The sequence below is a fragment of the Myiozetetes cayanensis genome, unplaced genomic scaffold, assembly GCF_022539395.1.
Source record: "Myiozetetes cayanensis isolate MyiCay16 unplaced genomic scaffold, myiCay2020 scf5-8, whole genome shotgun sequence".
Lineage (NCBI taxonomy): Eukaryota > Metazoa > Chordata > Aves > Passeriformes > Tyrannidae > Myiozetetes > Myiozetetes cayanensis.
The window spans coordinates 85217860-85234326 of record NW_026087742.1 but is presented as its reverse complement, the minus strand read 5'-3'; the positions used below and the strand labels follow the sequence as shown (position 1 = coordinate 85234326).

At 37.8% G+C, this 16467-nt stretch overlaps 1 protein-coding gene across 2 annotated transcripts in view; it reads right to left on the bottom strand.

Moving 5' to 3' along the window:
- The window catches only part of ATP10A (ATPase phospholipid transporting 10A (putative)), a 109007-nt gene that overhangs the window by 23250 nt on the left and 69290 nt on the right, over positions 1-16467 (bottom strand). For both annotated transcript variants that reach the window (XM_050334188.1, XM_050334189.1), the window contains exons 7-10: positions 14205-14457; positions 4125-4342; positions 2428-2622; positions 409-967 (exon numbers count right to left, since the gene is read on the bottom strand). In XM_050334188.1, the coding sequence (XP_050190145.1) occupies positions 409-967; positions 2428-2622; positions 4125-4342; positions 14205-14457 (1225 nt within the window). The remainder of the gene's footprint in view (positions 1-408; positions 968-2427; positions 2623-4124; positions 4343-14204; positions 14458-16467) is intronic.

Sequence of the window (16467 nt, the reverse complement as noted above, 5' to 3'; positions counted from 1 at the left end):
ATAGGAAGTGCTTGGGTTTCATATAAAATACTAACTGTCCAAGCGCTGGCAATCAGGTTTTCCTGATAAAATGCAAAATTCTTTTGAAAGTTTCAATAAATTCCTCCAAAATAAAGTTTGCTAGCAGAAGTTCTTCTACAGAAATTATTTTGACTCATTCTTGTGAGGTAAGAAAGCCTCAATTTGTTGCAGAAAATTTGCTACAATAGCAAAATATTATAAAAGAATAGAGGCAGCTGCCATTCCACAATTCACTACATTCACAACAAAAGTAGGCAGGTCTACTTGCTAGAGAAGGCGAGAATCTTACTAGAATAAGATATGATGAGATCTTCAGCAGTTAAACAGAACTGCCTCACCGCCCCCCGCCCCCCACCCCGCCACTCCAAAGGTAAGTAAGAGGTGTACCTGAAGAGCAGGGAAGAAGAAGATCCATAATAACTGAATCTGCTCCTTTAGTGTAAACATTTATTTCATCTGTGAGAGGATGCCTGACCACTACTGACATCCTCTTCCTGACGGAATCAAAGCCCAATGTATGTAATACTTCAAAGCTTAAGGTTCCCAGGTGAGGTAGCTCCACTGATACCTGGTCAGACAGCCTTCCAACCAGAGAACAGTTGTAAGCCCTTGCTGCATAGACAAGAGCAGCTTCATCTGGACTCTCTGCTTCATAACGGAGTTCTCCTTCCTCAGGTGCACTCCCCACAGCTGTCCTGCCTTGCTGGGAGCTGTAGCCATTATTTATCTGCGCAGAGTATGCCAGCTTCTCGTCCAGTTTTATTAAAGTGCTCTCCGTAGATGTAGACGAAAGCACACTTAAACCAAATCTGTGCATTGACTTGCTTGTAGCTAGACTGGATGAACTACTGCTGTTAGATCCAGAGGTCAAGCGACTTGGAGTAAATCTTCGTATGAAGTCTTCAATGGTTTTTACTGGAGATTTTAGTTCAAATCGGTCTCTAACCTTGAGAAGTTAAAAAACAAAACCGAAAACCAACAATGAACAAACCCCAGAGAAAAGCTATACAAGAATTCTGACATGGATATTCAGTCTAAGCATGTCCAGTTAAAGAGAAGAATTTCTCTGAGAGCAAAAAGTAACGGTATTTGCATTTTAAGAAAGGAAAGTAAATGGACAAAACCAACTCAACACCAAAAAAACCCAAACTTACTAGAACTTCAGAATTGTATCTGCATGTGAAAGCACATGCTTGTATTAAAACCAATTTTTCTTCTTTCACCTCCTCAGCTGTGACTGATGGATAGTCTATCAATGTTGCGCCACCACCATCAGTAGCGCATACTAAAAGTTACCATTAGTATGAAACATTGTCATTCTTTGTGCATATTCAGTGAAGGTATTAACAAAATAAAAGTTCATGCAAGATTTTTGTAATGAGAAGTGTGGTATCAGGAAAGTTTTATGAAAATATGCCAATGTTGACAACATTCTCAGTAGACACATGTTGAGATAAATAATGTCCCGTCTTATCTTTCAGCACCAAAGCATTTTGCTGCAGTTTTATCATTCATCTCAGTTTACATAATTCTGTTCTACAGATATTATAGTATTAACAGTAATAGCATATTCATAGTAATATACATTATATTATTGTATAACAGTGTAGCATTCCTGAAACAGTAGAACTGAGCATTCTCCAAATGTTTCCTTGGCACAAAACCACAGCATTTTGCAGACTAGTTCACTTCTTATTCCAATCTGGAACAGAAGCAAATTGCAGAATTTTCTCCAGAATGGAAATTCCAGCTGCTGGAGAGCTTTAATATTACATTCCGTTATAGTTTTGTGTTACAGATCATCTTGGGATTGCATTCTTGAAATTCTCATTCATCAATGACACTGATTTAGGCCAATTTAAGCAGTAATGATCATTATTTCTCATAATGAGCTTAAGATATACCTTTCATATAATTTGAAAGTTTTAAGTCATGTTTTTCAAGTATATTCTCTTTTTAAACATTTTAAAAAATGTCTCAGCCTTTTCTTAATTTAATCCATACATACGAAATATTAACTGACAGCCCAATATCCTTTTCTGGTAAGTCTTGAACATTTACAAATTAGTTTCCATACACACACACACACACACACACACACACACATATCTATGCTTATGAAATAAATATGTTACAGGACAAGAAATCAGGGAAGTTTCAGAAGTACCTTGAAACTGCTGATGAAAGCATATCTTACCATGGAGGTGAGTGAAATAGCTGACATACTCCATTCAGCTAATGCTTCACTAGACCCTCTCAGTCACACAGTGGTTCTACAAGTTGTCTCGCAACTAGTTTTAGCTGTTTCTCACTAGAACATGAGGTTTTAGTTTCCCTAGCTTACAAGATAAATTAGTATCAAGGCAAAAGAAACTTAAACTCTCCTTTTCTGTTTTTTTAACCCACCTTCTGACGGGGTTGATTCGGTGCAGTAACCACAACTGTATTACATATAGTCAAAGCTATGAAGAAGTCAAAAATGTCACATAGTTCTGGACTCAGATGGGATAATGGCTGTTCATGGCTCCTCATGACCTCCAGATGCTTTGCACATTCATTCACCTTTTCTAACAATCTTGGGTCAGGTGTGATGTCCTTTTCCTAGTAATAAATAACATTGTTTAATATTCAGTGATTCTGCAAATTTTCAAAGCAGCAACAAGCCATTAAAGTATCCAAAGAATGGTGGCTTTACAACACAGAGCAGAGTTGGGGAGAACTGTAAGATACCCATGCTAGACAATAAACAGTTAACAGTGAGCCTACTGGTAGAAATGGAAATGTGACTAATGTGTTACTAACTTTCTCACTACAGATACTTATAACAGCAATATTTATCTACTTTGGAGGTAGTGGATAGGAGAAGAGTTACATACTAATTTTCCTCCCTCTCTCCTGTCTAATTCAAGACATGTATTATCTATTACTAAAGAGTGATACACTACAGAGACCAAAAGTGTGGAAAAAATAGGCAAGCAATGACATTTAAAGCTTGGCCTTTACATCAGAAAAATAAAACGAAACCATCTTCGATTGATAGAGAACAACCACCATCCACACATTTGAAGTTAATTCATGTGGGTTTTTTACATTGAAACCCAGAGTACTTTCAACTTTATTTCATCGAGTACTTTCTATTTATTTAATATATTTCTTGTCAGAGCAAACTCCAGTACTTCTTAACACAGGCAGAGGCAAAGATACAAAAGATTAAAAGATAAACTGATCTAAGCCTCTTTTCTCAGTAGAATTTTATCTCCTGATGCTCAGCAGCTGATGAATACGAGTAACCACAGAACCCCATGTGTAAAAACTGCAGCTTGGAATTTTATCAAAAGAGCTTACTCTTGACTGAAATCAAAAAGTTCCAGCAGTGCAAACAGCATCTTTCTTTGTCCATATTTGTAATTTGCTTTAAGGGTGAATCTGTGTTAACAGTGCAACAATGCAAAACCCCTAGACAGACAAGACTTGGCTTCCCTCCTCTCTTATTAGCATTCAGCTCATGTAAAACTTCTACAGAATTACAATGGTATAAAATAAACAAAATGAAGTTGTAAGGACAATAACTCACCATCATTTTGAAATGTAAAGATTTTTACTTTTTAAAATACAACACATGCAACGATTGATAACCACTGAAACACACTAAAAAATATGTTATGGTGTATGTCAAAAATGTCTAAGAATTGAAATACATGTGTCCACCTTAGCATTTGCTAATTTTAAAATCCTCTGACAAAAGAGAAAAGAAGTATATGCAGAGCAATGAGAACCCTTGACCTCAAATCTTATTCTACTTTCAGGTTCTGTAGATAAAATAAGGTACAAATTTTCTTTCCAAAATCAAGGTGTAACTAAACCCAGATTTCAGATTGTCTTTACCTTCAGTTTGTTCCCACAGAAAAGGTATTTAGATAAGATCTATGCCAACATTTGATTGTTTTTGTACAAACAGCTGTGACTACAGAAGTAAAAACACCAAAATGAAGTCTGTGAGAAGTACATAATGTGTTACAGATTTTTTTTTTTTTTTTTTTTTTTTTAGAGCATAGCTCTATTAAAAGATTCAGGACACTGTGCATTTAGTTCTCATGACTTACCATTGGGCTACTGAATGCAGTGTGCTTTGAGAGTATGCTTGCCCTTTTTGCTTCAGCTCTGCTACCTGTGCGCCGGTGGGTTTTGGTGCTCTGGCTTCTGTGTATTACTTTGATGCTCTGATGGCTGCAGATACTATCACGCTGGGATAGAGTTCCTCCTTTTGGGGCTGCCTCATCTTCCTCGGAATCTGGTTCTTGGTACATTGCTAAACGCTTGGCTATCAGTAAAAATAAAGAGGAACAAAGGTGGGTTAGAAGGAGGGAGAGGGACATGATGACTTTGTTCAACTGATCTGGTTTTAATATTATTCTGTGCTTTAACAGCAATAATGAATGATTCCTTTATCAGGAGATAACAAAGTGTAGTCTTAATTGAATGGTAGTATTTAATGGAGGATACAGATAACATAATTAGAAATGTAACACAATACACTGCCTCCCTTATCATTGCACTCTCCCTGAAAGGCAGAACGGCTTTGCAGTAATTCACTGCATTCCTAAAGACTATTCCACAGCTCTGCCTGATTAAATCAACCAACTAATTTGGTCTTCCCTTGCAGTCTGAGTCGGAAATAAACAATCCAGAAAAGTTTCCCGTCCTTTCCAACAGAATACAGAAATTTGAAAAACAGTGTTTTCCAGTAAAAATGTCATATCTACTGAATACCAGTTAACTGACATCTGAAATGTCCTCGGAACAACACATCTACAGAGCACTACTGCCTTTATTTCATATACAGAGAGGAGGAACAGACAGCGTAAAAGCCTTGTTCAAGGTCAGGGCAATCTGCTGTAGAGTGGAGATATGAACACAGGTTCTTGAATCCTAGCCTAGTGTTAAAAATACCCTTCCTCTCTGCATGACAGGTAAGACAATGCAGCCTGTAGTAGGAAAATGGGGGTACCCTCACCTGCTGCAACACTTGTTTCTATCACCATTTGCTGCAATGGCTTACATAGAATAAAAGAGTTTTTTCCAAATGATGTATTTCATATGAATGCTTCCTCAGTCAAGAATCCAACTAAAACAATGTTACAAACCAATCCTGGTAGTTTTATATACAGAAATCAAAAAGAAAACAGAAAGAAGAGTTGTGAAACAGCTGTGGAATGCTGCCCCTCTAATGATAGGCTCTGTTTAGTTTTAACTGATAGATAATTTTTTCATTCCTAAAGACCATGGGCATTTAATAATCTGGGTTATTCATTAGGCAGACAAATGCCACTCTAATAAATATCCATTTATTCCTTCATTATGTATTAATTGAAAGGCTTTTCATTATACTTTCAAAATAATCCACACTATCCAGATATACAGTACAAGTTACATACTTGTAGCTCAGCTTTGTTTCCGCTCCCCAGTGTAACCAATTAGATTTTGCTAATAACAAATGATAAATTACTAGCATGTAAGTTAATTATTCAGGCATTTAACAAAGTAAAAGAAAAAAAATCTTGCAAAATACTTCCTGAAAAAAATCTTACATTACATAGGGTGAGTTTGGTACAGGATGACTTTTAACGTAGCTAGCTTTATGATCAAAGAAAAGCCCATCCTCACCATGCGCCACAATTTCCAAACATGTTTTAGCTGCCAGACAGCAGTTGGAGGAGTTGAAACCACACCACACACAGTACATGGTGATAGCTTCATCAGTACAGTATCGCAAATCAGAGTTTTCTTCAACTCCATTTGGAATATGTTAGGCTTTGTCTGAAATATGGGAAACGGGAGAGGTTCCCAGTGCTGGACGTGAATGCACACCTGGTGGCTGCTCTAACTGAACGCCCAGGTATGCAACATCTTCCACTGCACTCTGGCTCCTGCTGGCAGAATATTCAGATCATGGAGGTAGAAAGGACTATAGCCATAGCACATTTCACCTGCACAGGCTGCTGCAACTTCTTGCACATGCTTTGGGCTAGCACAGTTCTAAGCTGTCCTAGGACTCTTGCCCACTAATTCCCACTTCGTTCTGCTCTGTAAGCCTCTATTCATTTTCCCAGTGGAAATGCAGATCCCTACACTGTGAATTTAATTCAACTGATTATAAGTTTGTCTGTATCAGAAGGAATCTACACCAAGGACCCAAAGTGATCTGCAGCATGTACTAAGCACAGATCCAGGCCCTCAATCAAGATGAGACCAAGACTGCTCACTGTTCCTCCCAGCATCACAGGTTCCTTTCAAAAAAACCCCAAGTATTCAAAGAAGAAAGGAAGGAAGGAGCCATGTGGACATCACAATGTGTTACTTTAGGATGATGCTTTGAGAGCCAGAATGCAGCAGCACATTGAAGGGCTTTTGTCCCATCTCTGCACTGGGGAGGTATAATGGAGTGCACCTCTGGGGAGATGTGATGGAGTGTACATCCTGGGATGAGGCCTGGGTGAGGGCAGTGCCCAGTCCGACAGCGCAAGCTCTGCCGTCATTATCTTCTGCAGGCTCCTAGCTACACACTGCAAACCCCAGGCTGAAAAAACATTGCTCAAGATGACACACCACTAACGTTTTCTGCACTTTACCAACATTTAAGATTTAAATAAATCATAGGAAAAACATTTTTGTGCCTCATTTGTACTAAAGCTCTCAGCAACAAAACCAGTCTTGAGCAGAGTCAGCACAATGTGTGGACATGGCTACTCTGAGGAAGACCATAAAAAAAGCTTGGATTTGGCATAGGGATAATCTTTTCTCTGTGTATGCTGGACATTTGAATGGTAAACTAGAATAGGAATGTCGTGCTGCTGCTTCTCGTAACAGGGAATAATCCCTGTCAGGGAAAGGACTGGCTACAATTACTTACTTCAGCTTTGCAAAATGTGCTACCCAGTTGGTCCAACTTCTTTCTGAACAAAGTTTTTTTAAAAAGGATATATTTTCTTAAATAATCATACCTAATATAAGCTTCTGCTCTGAAAATATGTATTGAAATATATGACCTCAAAGAACCTGAACAGAATCATTTTATTCCATGTATAAAACCTCTGTGGTTAAGCAGAGAATACATTTCATGTACAATACATTGTTATGCTTCCATACCATATCTCTGGATTCCTCATTACTCTTTCTCCTTTCTTGCATTACATCTAAAAATATTTTGTTTACACAACATAGCTGCTGTTTCCTAATGCAGCACTCATCTTATTTGTTAGAATTATACCAACAGCGTGGTCCTTTTTAGTCTATGTAATAATACCTGTCTCTTGCTCTCTGTATAGGTTTTCATTGTAGCACATTGATTTAATTGTTCCTGTTCTTGAGAAAAAGGAGGAAAAGGGGTAAACGAACTAGACTAGAACCTCATTTAACCAAGTCAAATGTAATTCTTTTGATACAAACGGTGTTATTTCAGTTTATACCAAGGTAAGCTTGACAACAAAAACTAGGCCTGAGCACCTTTCAGCATTTTCTCAAGTGCTGTCTTACACATTATGCAGCAAGAATTAAGAAGTTTGAAAAAAAATGAAACCCGGTTCAATCATTATGCTACTGTTAAGGTTCATATTGCTTCAGCTGTGCATAGAGTGCTTCTTTGGGAACATGCTGCCCTCTCCACCCACTCAGCCCTCTCCAATTCAGAACCTTTTCCCGTGAACATGATAACCTGAAAGGCATTGTTGTGGGATGCTTTTCAGTTCCAGCACTGAAAATTGATGTCCTTGATTTTTTTTTTTCAGTAGAGTTTCTTATTAAGGGCAAAGACATAAACAACTTTGGAAACAGAGCAATGGAAATCATGAAAGTCAAATTTCACTATGCTCCAGTTAATTTTATATTTACAGCATAAAAAAGAACCAATAATTAATACTTCTTCCATTAACTCTCCTCCATCTTTCTGAAGACAGCAGGAAGCTATAAATAACACTTCTGCAACAATTGCTAAGTATTTGAAGATACATTCTTTTATTTTAAAAACCCAATTTTTTTCCATTTCATTTTGATTTTGCTTTTTTCTGTTTTACCTTCCACGCCTATGTTCTATGACAAGGCATCTATGACAGACACACTGTTGTCACACAGCCAGATGTTCCACTAACTAGAAACGTAGGATCAGGAAAATGTAAAGAACCTTACTTCAAGCAGAATAAAATGGTAGACCCCCTAAACCAGAATAATTCAGCTGTCAGTGTGTGGGCCCTATTTCACTATGGGAAAATTCCATTTTGCCTCAAACCATTGAACTGTTACTGAACTATCATGAAGTAAATCTAGATATGCAGCACTTACACCACTGCACCACTTTATTTCCTAATTATTTTGTAAGTGCAAGCTTATTTCACTTTGAAGTGCGCTCTAGTGTCTACATAAAGATTCAGCCAAGCAGCTAGCATACTATAAATTTGTACAAGTGTGCTAACATAATCTTAATTTACTTTTCAAGAACTTCCCTGTAAGGACAAGTCTTGAGATCAGAAAACACCAAGATTTCCCTTCCTCTCACCTCTTGGCATTAATAACCTTAAGTCCTTCATTAAGAAGTCTTTACTCCACTTAGAAATGGAGACAATTCCTTCTTTTCTTGAATTTTTTTTGGAAAAATTGTCAGTGTAGGTATACACTTAGAAGTATTACTTGTCTCTAAATATGAGTTATTCTGTCTTTTATAGGATTTAAAATGGGGCACTCCCAATGTACTGAGTTCTACATCTGCTCATAGTGATTCTCACCTTAGTTACCAATGAAAAGTTTTCAAAAAGCAGTAACAAATGTAAAGAGAAACTACAAACAACTTATACAGAGTGCCTGAAGCACCCAGTTCTGCTAAAGGTTTTGAGCTTTCTGGGAAAGGCCTAAAGGGACTATTCTGATTTCTGAAGATTGTCAAATTGTAAAGGTGGCAGGTAAGTCCCCTAGGAAGCAACAGCTGCCCTTATGGAAAAGGTTCTTTTGATTTTTATGCCATTAAAAGAAAAGAATCAAAAGAATCAATTTCTCTAACATGGCTGGAATATGCAGTCTGTGTTCTCTTGACTACATACAAAAAGAGTAAGAAAGCTCCACTACAAAACAGGCCCCCAAACTAAGAAAGAGATTTTTTTAACACCATGCACCTTCCTATGAAAATTAGTTGCTAGCCAGTCTTTACCAAGAAAAGCTGTAAAGCAGAAAGAAACTCCTTTGATTCAGTGATTATGAAACTTTGCTAGGCAAGAGAAAATTACTGAGGTTTTCATCATCTGCCTTCACTCCCATAAACTTCTCTTATTCTTATGTTGTCTTGAGTTTTTTTCACAGTCATTGAAAGGAAGAGGGAGGAATTCAAATAATGAAAAGTTCTGATTTTTCAGATTTGTGTGGTTGTATTCATGGAGATTCAACTCATGTTTTGTCAACAGTTTCATACAATGGGTAGCTAAAACTAGAAAAACAGAAATCACATGCCATAGGCAAGAGTGTGATTAATTCAGCATTTGGAAAACAACTAGGACAAATGTCAGGCCAAGACCATCTGGTTGTAGCTAAATCATGTAACGACTTTCAGAAGCACAGTCAGTTTTTGGACTTACTGTCTCTGGAATTAGCACACAGAACTTGCGGCATGGTCAGTTCCAAGAACTGTTAGAAGTTGTCTACTAGCCTGCATGGAAAAGCTAATGGAATGGTCATGCAATTTGTCATATAGGGAAACAACTCCTGAAGGGTTTTTTGTGGATTTTTTTTTTTTTTTTTGTGCTAACATTCATTTGGGCTAGAAGGTAGTACTAATTGGAAGAATAATGTTGGGATTTAACCAGAGTACAGTGCCAATGGGTATTCCATAAATACTCCAGGATATTTATGAATGGGACAATCATTCTTCCAGTTGGAGTGGCCCATGACACATCTTGCTTCTGAATTAACACTCTGCAAATCAAGAATAACCTTTGGAAGAGACCACAGAACAGAATTAAGAACTCAGATCACACAGACATGAGGTGGGAATTCTCTTCATCTGTATTGAGAATTTGAAAGCACAGAGAAATAGGCACGTATTGGAGAACCATCACAGGTGAACAACATGCCTGATGAATTACATTGCACAAATGATTAATTTTCTCCAATAACTGTAAGGTTACTGGGATTACTATCTGCCATGCAAATAACTACAAATAGGTCAGCAGAATCCCATCCCTATAAACTTATTCTCCACAGGACCCAAACACGCAGCATGAATTCCCGTAGTTTGATCCAAATAAGTATGTAATCCACCACCAAAATATTGTAAGTGACCTCAACAGTGATGAATATTTTATGGTGCTTGCATCATGGAACTGTTGAGTATGCTCACACTTTCCCCCACAGCCTTCACAAGCATTCCTGGATTCCTCTTCGGCACTAAGCTCTTGCATAGCAGTACCCATGAGTAATACTTTGTACTACCTCCAGTTGGCCAAGAGATTCTGTCCCACACTAGTGCAATTTATTGTCCTCTATTATTCATGGTTTTGTCACTTCTTGTCTAGACTAAAACAATGCAATACTCCTGTGCATATCACAGTCAGTCTCATAAAGAAACTTAGAGCTAATAGAGCATTCTGGAGGAAAATGTTTTCTCCAGCAAATTCATGAAACTGCCCCTTGTTTCCCATACCTAAAAAAAAAAATATTAAGTCTCACTCAGGGTTTCAGATTTTATTTTAGAAGAATGAAATTGCTTCACCCTGCATAAGGTCCACATAAGCCTCTGTGATGAAAACCATGACTAACATGTCCATGTCTGATGCAAAACAGAACTCTCCCTCACAATCATAAAGCTCACCTTTCACATGGGGAATTTATACAGCTTTGTGGTGCAAATTTCTAAAGACCACTCAAGAAAAAGACATGCCACCTCAAACATGCCAAACCTAACACAGCACAGTGTATGCCTTTTAAGTAGCTCCCAAACCCCAAAAATTGTGCATTGCACATGCACAGGTAGAGGAAGAAGGGGAAAGACCAAGCTACATGTAAGGGAAGTCACACGCATTGCTTAACGCACCAGTGGACGGAACAGAGATATGCCGATGATAAATACAGTATAACAACAATCCCTAGAACATAAACGAATGGGATGATTTTTCATAACTGTGAATAAATTTTAGGGAGAAAAGCTTATAATGCAGCATAGAAAAAATTTATGAAGGCTATGCACAATCTGTTGGTTAAGTAATTAATAGACATGCAGTAGTTCTAAATTATGCTGAAAAAAATGCTTCAAAAGAAAAGTTCCAAAGTGAGGAAATTTCAGAGCTCAGTCTGCCAGTGTAGACATAATTGTCCCCCTCTGTGTGTGTGCATGGCTCAGCCCCAGAATACAGGGCCTCCAAATGACTTCAGAGAAAAATCTGCCAGAAAGTCTTACCATGGGAAAAAAAAAGTGTGCTACATCTTACCCTTGTTTGATACGGCTGAATGGCGCTGTTATAACTGAAATTTCTCTCCCAGAATTTATGCCTGAGGCAAACATCTGGCATGGAAAACTTGAACCAAAGAGTTAAAAGTTTAGTAAAGCTATCCATAACTGAAAACAGGATCTTGTCATGAGTAGAGCCAAGCAACCAGAGCAACAGGCACTGCTATCCAGCCACAGCAGAATAACTTAGGCCAGAGATCTCAGAACAAGGATATTTCCATCCAGAGCTATCTATATTTACAGTAGAAAATGACCTGTTATCTTCAGCTTTTGAATCATGGCTGATGTACAATAGTTTTAATTCCTTAATCTAAAGTACTGCTCAAAGTTTGATTCCAAGTAACAAACCACCATTCCTGAAAAACATACCCGTGTAAGCAAAAAAAGACACAAGATCATCTTTGAAACAGATAAGCAAAGACAGAGGTATTTTATCTGGTATTCTTGCATATATGGCAAGGTTTCTTGCTAAGTGAAAGATTTTAGAATTTTCTAATTCATGAAATCTTCAACAAAACCTCAGGTGCAGAGTAGGATGTTATCAGTCATAACATATGCCCCTAAACATACGAGGAAAATTCAGGTTACTCTGCTATACGACACAGAAAAGTGGCTGACAAATCATTTGCAAGTAAGCACACAGCAATGATATGTTGTTAATGCACACCATAAAACTAGAAAGAGTTGTACATTTTACCGTATCTAAACAAGAAGGTTTCAGCAGTAGAAAAAATAACATACGGTTATAAAATCAGACTGCAGAACTGAGCCAACAAAATACTAAAAAGGAAGATTAGTTTTAATTGTGTAATAATACTGATTATAGAAAACATAATCAATAGAAATTATCACCATTTATACAAAGAATTCTAGAGAGAGATCTACTTTCTGTAGAGGAGAAAAAAAGAATAAAATACTGTGTACAAGATACTGTGTATAAATGCTGTGTTGATTTAAAAATTATATTTGTCAGAAGTTTTATAGTGACTGGAGTTACAAGAAAGCCCAAACACAGCCAAAGGTGAAAAGAATGACTGAAAAAAGAATCAGTTTATGTATTTACTTGACACCTCTGTTTGTGTGAAATTCACTCTTCTTTCAATAACATTGATACTGCAATCTGAAATCATAAGAGAAAAGCATGCACAAACTAAGATTTCTGTTAAACACATTTGAAGAAAAAAGATCTGAAAACTCAACACTCAGATTCAGGAGTCTGAGTTCAGTCTACAGATTAGCTGATTATACCGAGCTCTTAAAACTGCACTGTTTCAGTCAGAAGTAACATCTTTCTCCACTGTTTCTGTTGGCAATACCATCATTCCCACAAGGAACAGAGTACACTCTGAAACTAGCATGAACAAGCAAACAGTCAGTGGCAAGGAAGAAGTAAAAAATAATTAATAATCAGGGTCACAAGCAGCATCAGGAGTACAGCAACATACTCCTGGTTCTAATTCTCTCTTTCTTACCTACTGTGCAGAAGTAGGAAGTCATAGCTTCTCCCTGCTTAGTTCTTTTCTTTACAGTGGGATAGTAACACTACCCAGACATTCAGTTTCTTAAAAAAGAGTGCCTTAAATATAAGGTCTCAGCACTACAGTAAAGTAGGAGAAAAAAAATCAATCCTTGCATAATCTAAAACTTCAAAGGATCATGTTCCAATTTAAAATCTTACCATCTTTCTAAAGCATGTTTTAGGTTTCCCAGCCTATTTTTACTCTCTCTCTTACTCTGTATCATATTTGTAAACTGAAATTCTGTAGTGGTCTTTGAGAAAACTTTATAATAAGTGATCTTTATATGTTGTGTAGAATAAGAAACTTATTTTTTGCAAACAGGAATGCAATATTGTAGTTGTCAATATATTCCTGAATACAAAGTATGATTTGAAGAGTTAAGATCGATTATTTCAAAAATTATAACAGTAAAATGTTAGAGAAAAAACCTCACAAATTACCATCAAATCACAAAATAGGAAATTTACTTCATAATCCTAAAAAGGTGATAAGATGATGGGGGTGACAGGGGTGACAATCCTAGCATTTCCTTGTGACAAACAGTGACTTTTTAGTGTTTCAAAGACCTGATACTTATAGATATTCTCTCAACTGCAGCATTCATACAGCAGTGAAGATATCTTGAGACAGACACCTGTCACACAGGAGCACTGAAAAGAATCTGACAAAGGTAACATAAAATATGCTGTTTGATCAGATTTTGTTTCTTGTTAATATGTAAACCTGCAGCTTTGTCTACATTATTTCTCAGTACAAAAGGATAATCTCATTCCAGGTTTCAATCAGATGCTAATCTGGCTGTATGCTTAAAGCTGGTAATTTACACTGTATAGTTCAAACACAGCAGACGATTGTGATACCAGGAGCACTGTTCAATTCGCTTAAATTAGCCATGTGCTCAAGTGCTTTATTACATCAAGAGCTAAAGCCAGAAGCTTTAACTGTCTTGACAACATACTTGTACTAGGTATTACAGAACACTCTGATAAGATTGTCATTGCTAGCCGAACACAGACATCAAATTACTCTAATCTGAAAACAGATGTTACGGAGTTTGCTGAGTGTGCATATGTGCAATTTCTTTTGTTTTTCTTTTTGATTTAAGATTACAGCAACTTTCATAACTACTTCAGATTGCCCAAGGTGCAACTGTTAGATAGAAAACATGACCATGAGCTCACCGTTATCATCATGGGAATACTCTGTTCCAGAAACAGTACATCTTCGGAAAACCATCTTGTTTTCAGTAAGTGTCCCAGTCTTGTCTGAAAAGATAAACTGCACCTGACCTAAGTCTTCTGTGATATTTAAAGCTCGGCACTGCAGTTGAGAGTCTGTTTCTTCATCATATAAATCTTTATCCTGATGAATAAAGTATACTTGGCAGATTTTAACTATTTCAATGGATACATACAAAGAAATTGGAATCAGAACCTAGAATACACAAAAGGAGAGAATTAGGAGAAAACAGAAGCGAGGCATAATGAATTATTAAAGCTTGTTAACTTTGTATTAAACCAGAACATAAAGAGGCTATGTCCTTTAAGCATCTACTGAGTTTATTTACTGTGTTAGATGAAGAAAATCTGTGGTGAGTTGCAGGGCTGGAATGCATTCTTATGTCTAGAAGCTTGATTATCAACACTTGGACAGAACCAAATCTTTTTCAGGCTAATAAGCTGATCTTGAAACTAGCTGGGAAAGGAAAATAAAACCCTCAAGCCAAAACAGACAATACAGTCAGAATACTGCATATGAAAAAGGACTGAATAAATTTGTACTGCGTAAATAATAGACTCTTTATAGATTCACTTTGCAAGAATAGGAGAAACAAAATGAGAAGTGCTAATCTCTCCATAGGAACAATTTCTTTGGCCTGCAGATTATTTGAATGAAGATCACATTTCATAATTGCTGCAGACAGAGACGTGAAAAATTTTCAACTGTTTCTTGAGGATTGTCAAATGAAATAATCTAATCTGTACCTGTGTTTTCCTCTATAGATGTTTTTTCAGTACAGAAGTTCCTGACTGCTTACCTTATTTAGTTTGCTGAATTAGATATGAGGGTAAATTACAGCATGTATGAAAGTGGCAAATGTGGTCACTTAAACGGAAACTACAGTGAAAGGCTGATGTTTAAAGAATTCTGTGGTGAATTTTCTTAACCAATACCATAACCCAATCCCTCAGAGTAAAAAGTACTTTAACATCCTTTTTCATTCCCTTTTATAAAGGAGTTGCTTCCTCCAGTAAAGCAACCTCCTTCAGTGTCCCACTAGGCAAACTTCCATATATCCCAGTGACATGAGATTCTATTACCTCTCTTAACTTACTGCCACCTTTACCATTCAAGATATTTCTGATAAGGACCAAAAAACTTTTAACAGAGTTTGTTATCTGGCTGAGAAATGGTTTTCCTAAGAGCAGTATATTTGGAAAGCTGTTAAAAAAGGATAAAATTTATGTTCATACCAAGACACTGTACCCAAAGCGGCATCCACAGTCTTAGAGGTGTTGTTCCACAGAGGGTAGATAGGAAGCATAAAGCTTGTTTTACCCCTGCAGGACTGATTGTATCCCCCCTCTGTTCCTCCTTATTTAAAATAAAATACAGAATCACAGAATGGGTAAATTTGGAAGGGACCACAGTGGGTCATCTGGTCCAACCTCCCTGCTCAAGCAGGGCCACCTCAGAGCACATTGCACAGGATTGTATCCAGACAATTCTTGAGTATCTACAGTGAGGGAGACTCCACAACCTTTCTGGGCAACCTGTTCCAGTGCACAGTCGTGTGCACAGTAAAGAAGTTCTTCCTCATATTCAGGTGCCACAGATTCTGCAGGTTGTCTCTTGTCCTGTTATTTGGCCCCACCAAGAAGAGCCTGGTTTCATCCTCTTGACACCCTCACTTCAGATACTTACGACTGAAGCCCCTCTCAGTTGTCTCTTCTTGAGGGTGAAAAAGCCCAGCTCCCTCAGCCTTTCCTCACATGGGAGATGCTCCAGTCCCCTAAACACCTTCACAGCCCTCCACTGGACCCACTCCAGGAACTTCATGTCTCTCTTGTACTGGGAAGCCCAGAACTGGACACAGCACTCTAAATCCAGACTCACTAGGGCTGAGTAGAACAGCAGGATCACCTCACTTGACCTGCTAGCAATGCTTTTTCTAATGCATCCCAGGATGTCATTTGCCTTGGCTCCAAGGGCACATTACTGGCTCAGGGATAGCTTTGCTGTCCAGCAGGAAACCCAGGTCTTTCTCTGCAGAGCTGCTTTGGAGCAGGTCAGCCTCCAGCCTGTGCTGGTGCCCGGGGTTGTTCCTCCCCACGTGCAGGACCCTGCACTTGCCTTTGTTGTATTTCAGACAGTTCTTCTCTGCCCCTCTCTCCAACCTGTCAAGGTCCTTCTGAAGGGCTGCACAGCCCTCTGGGGTACTGG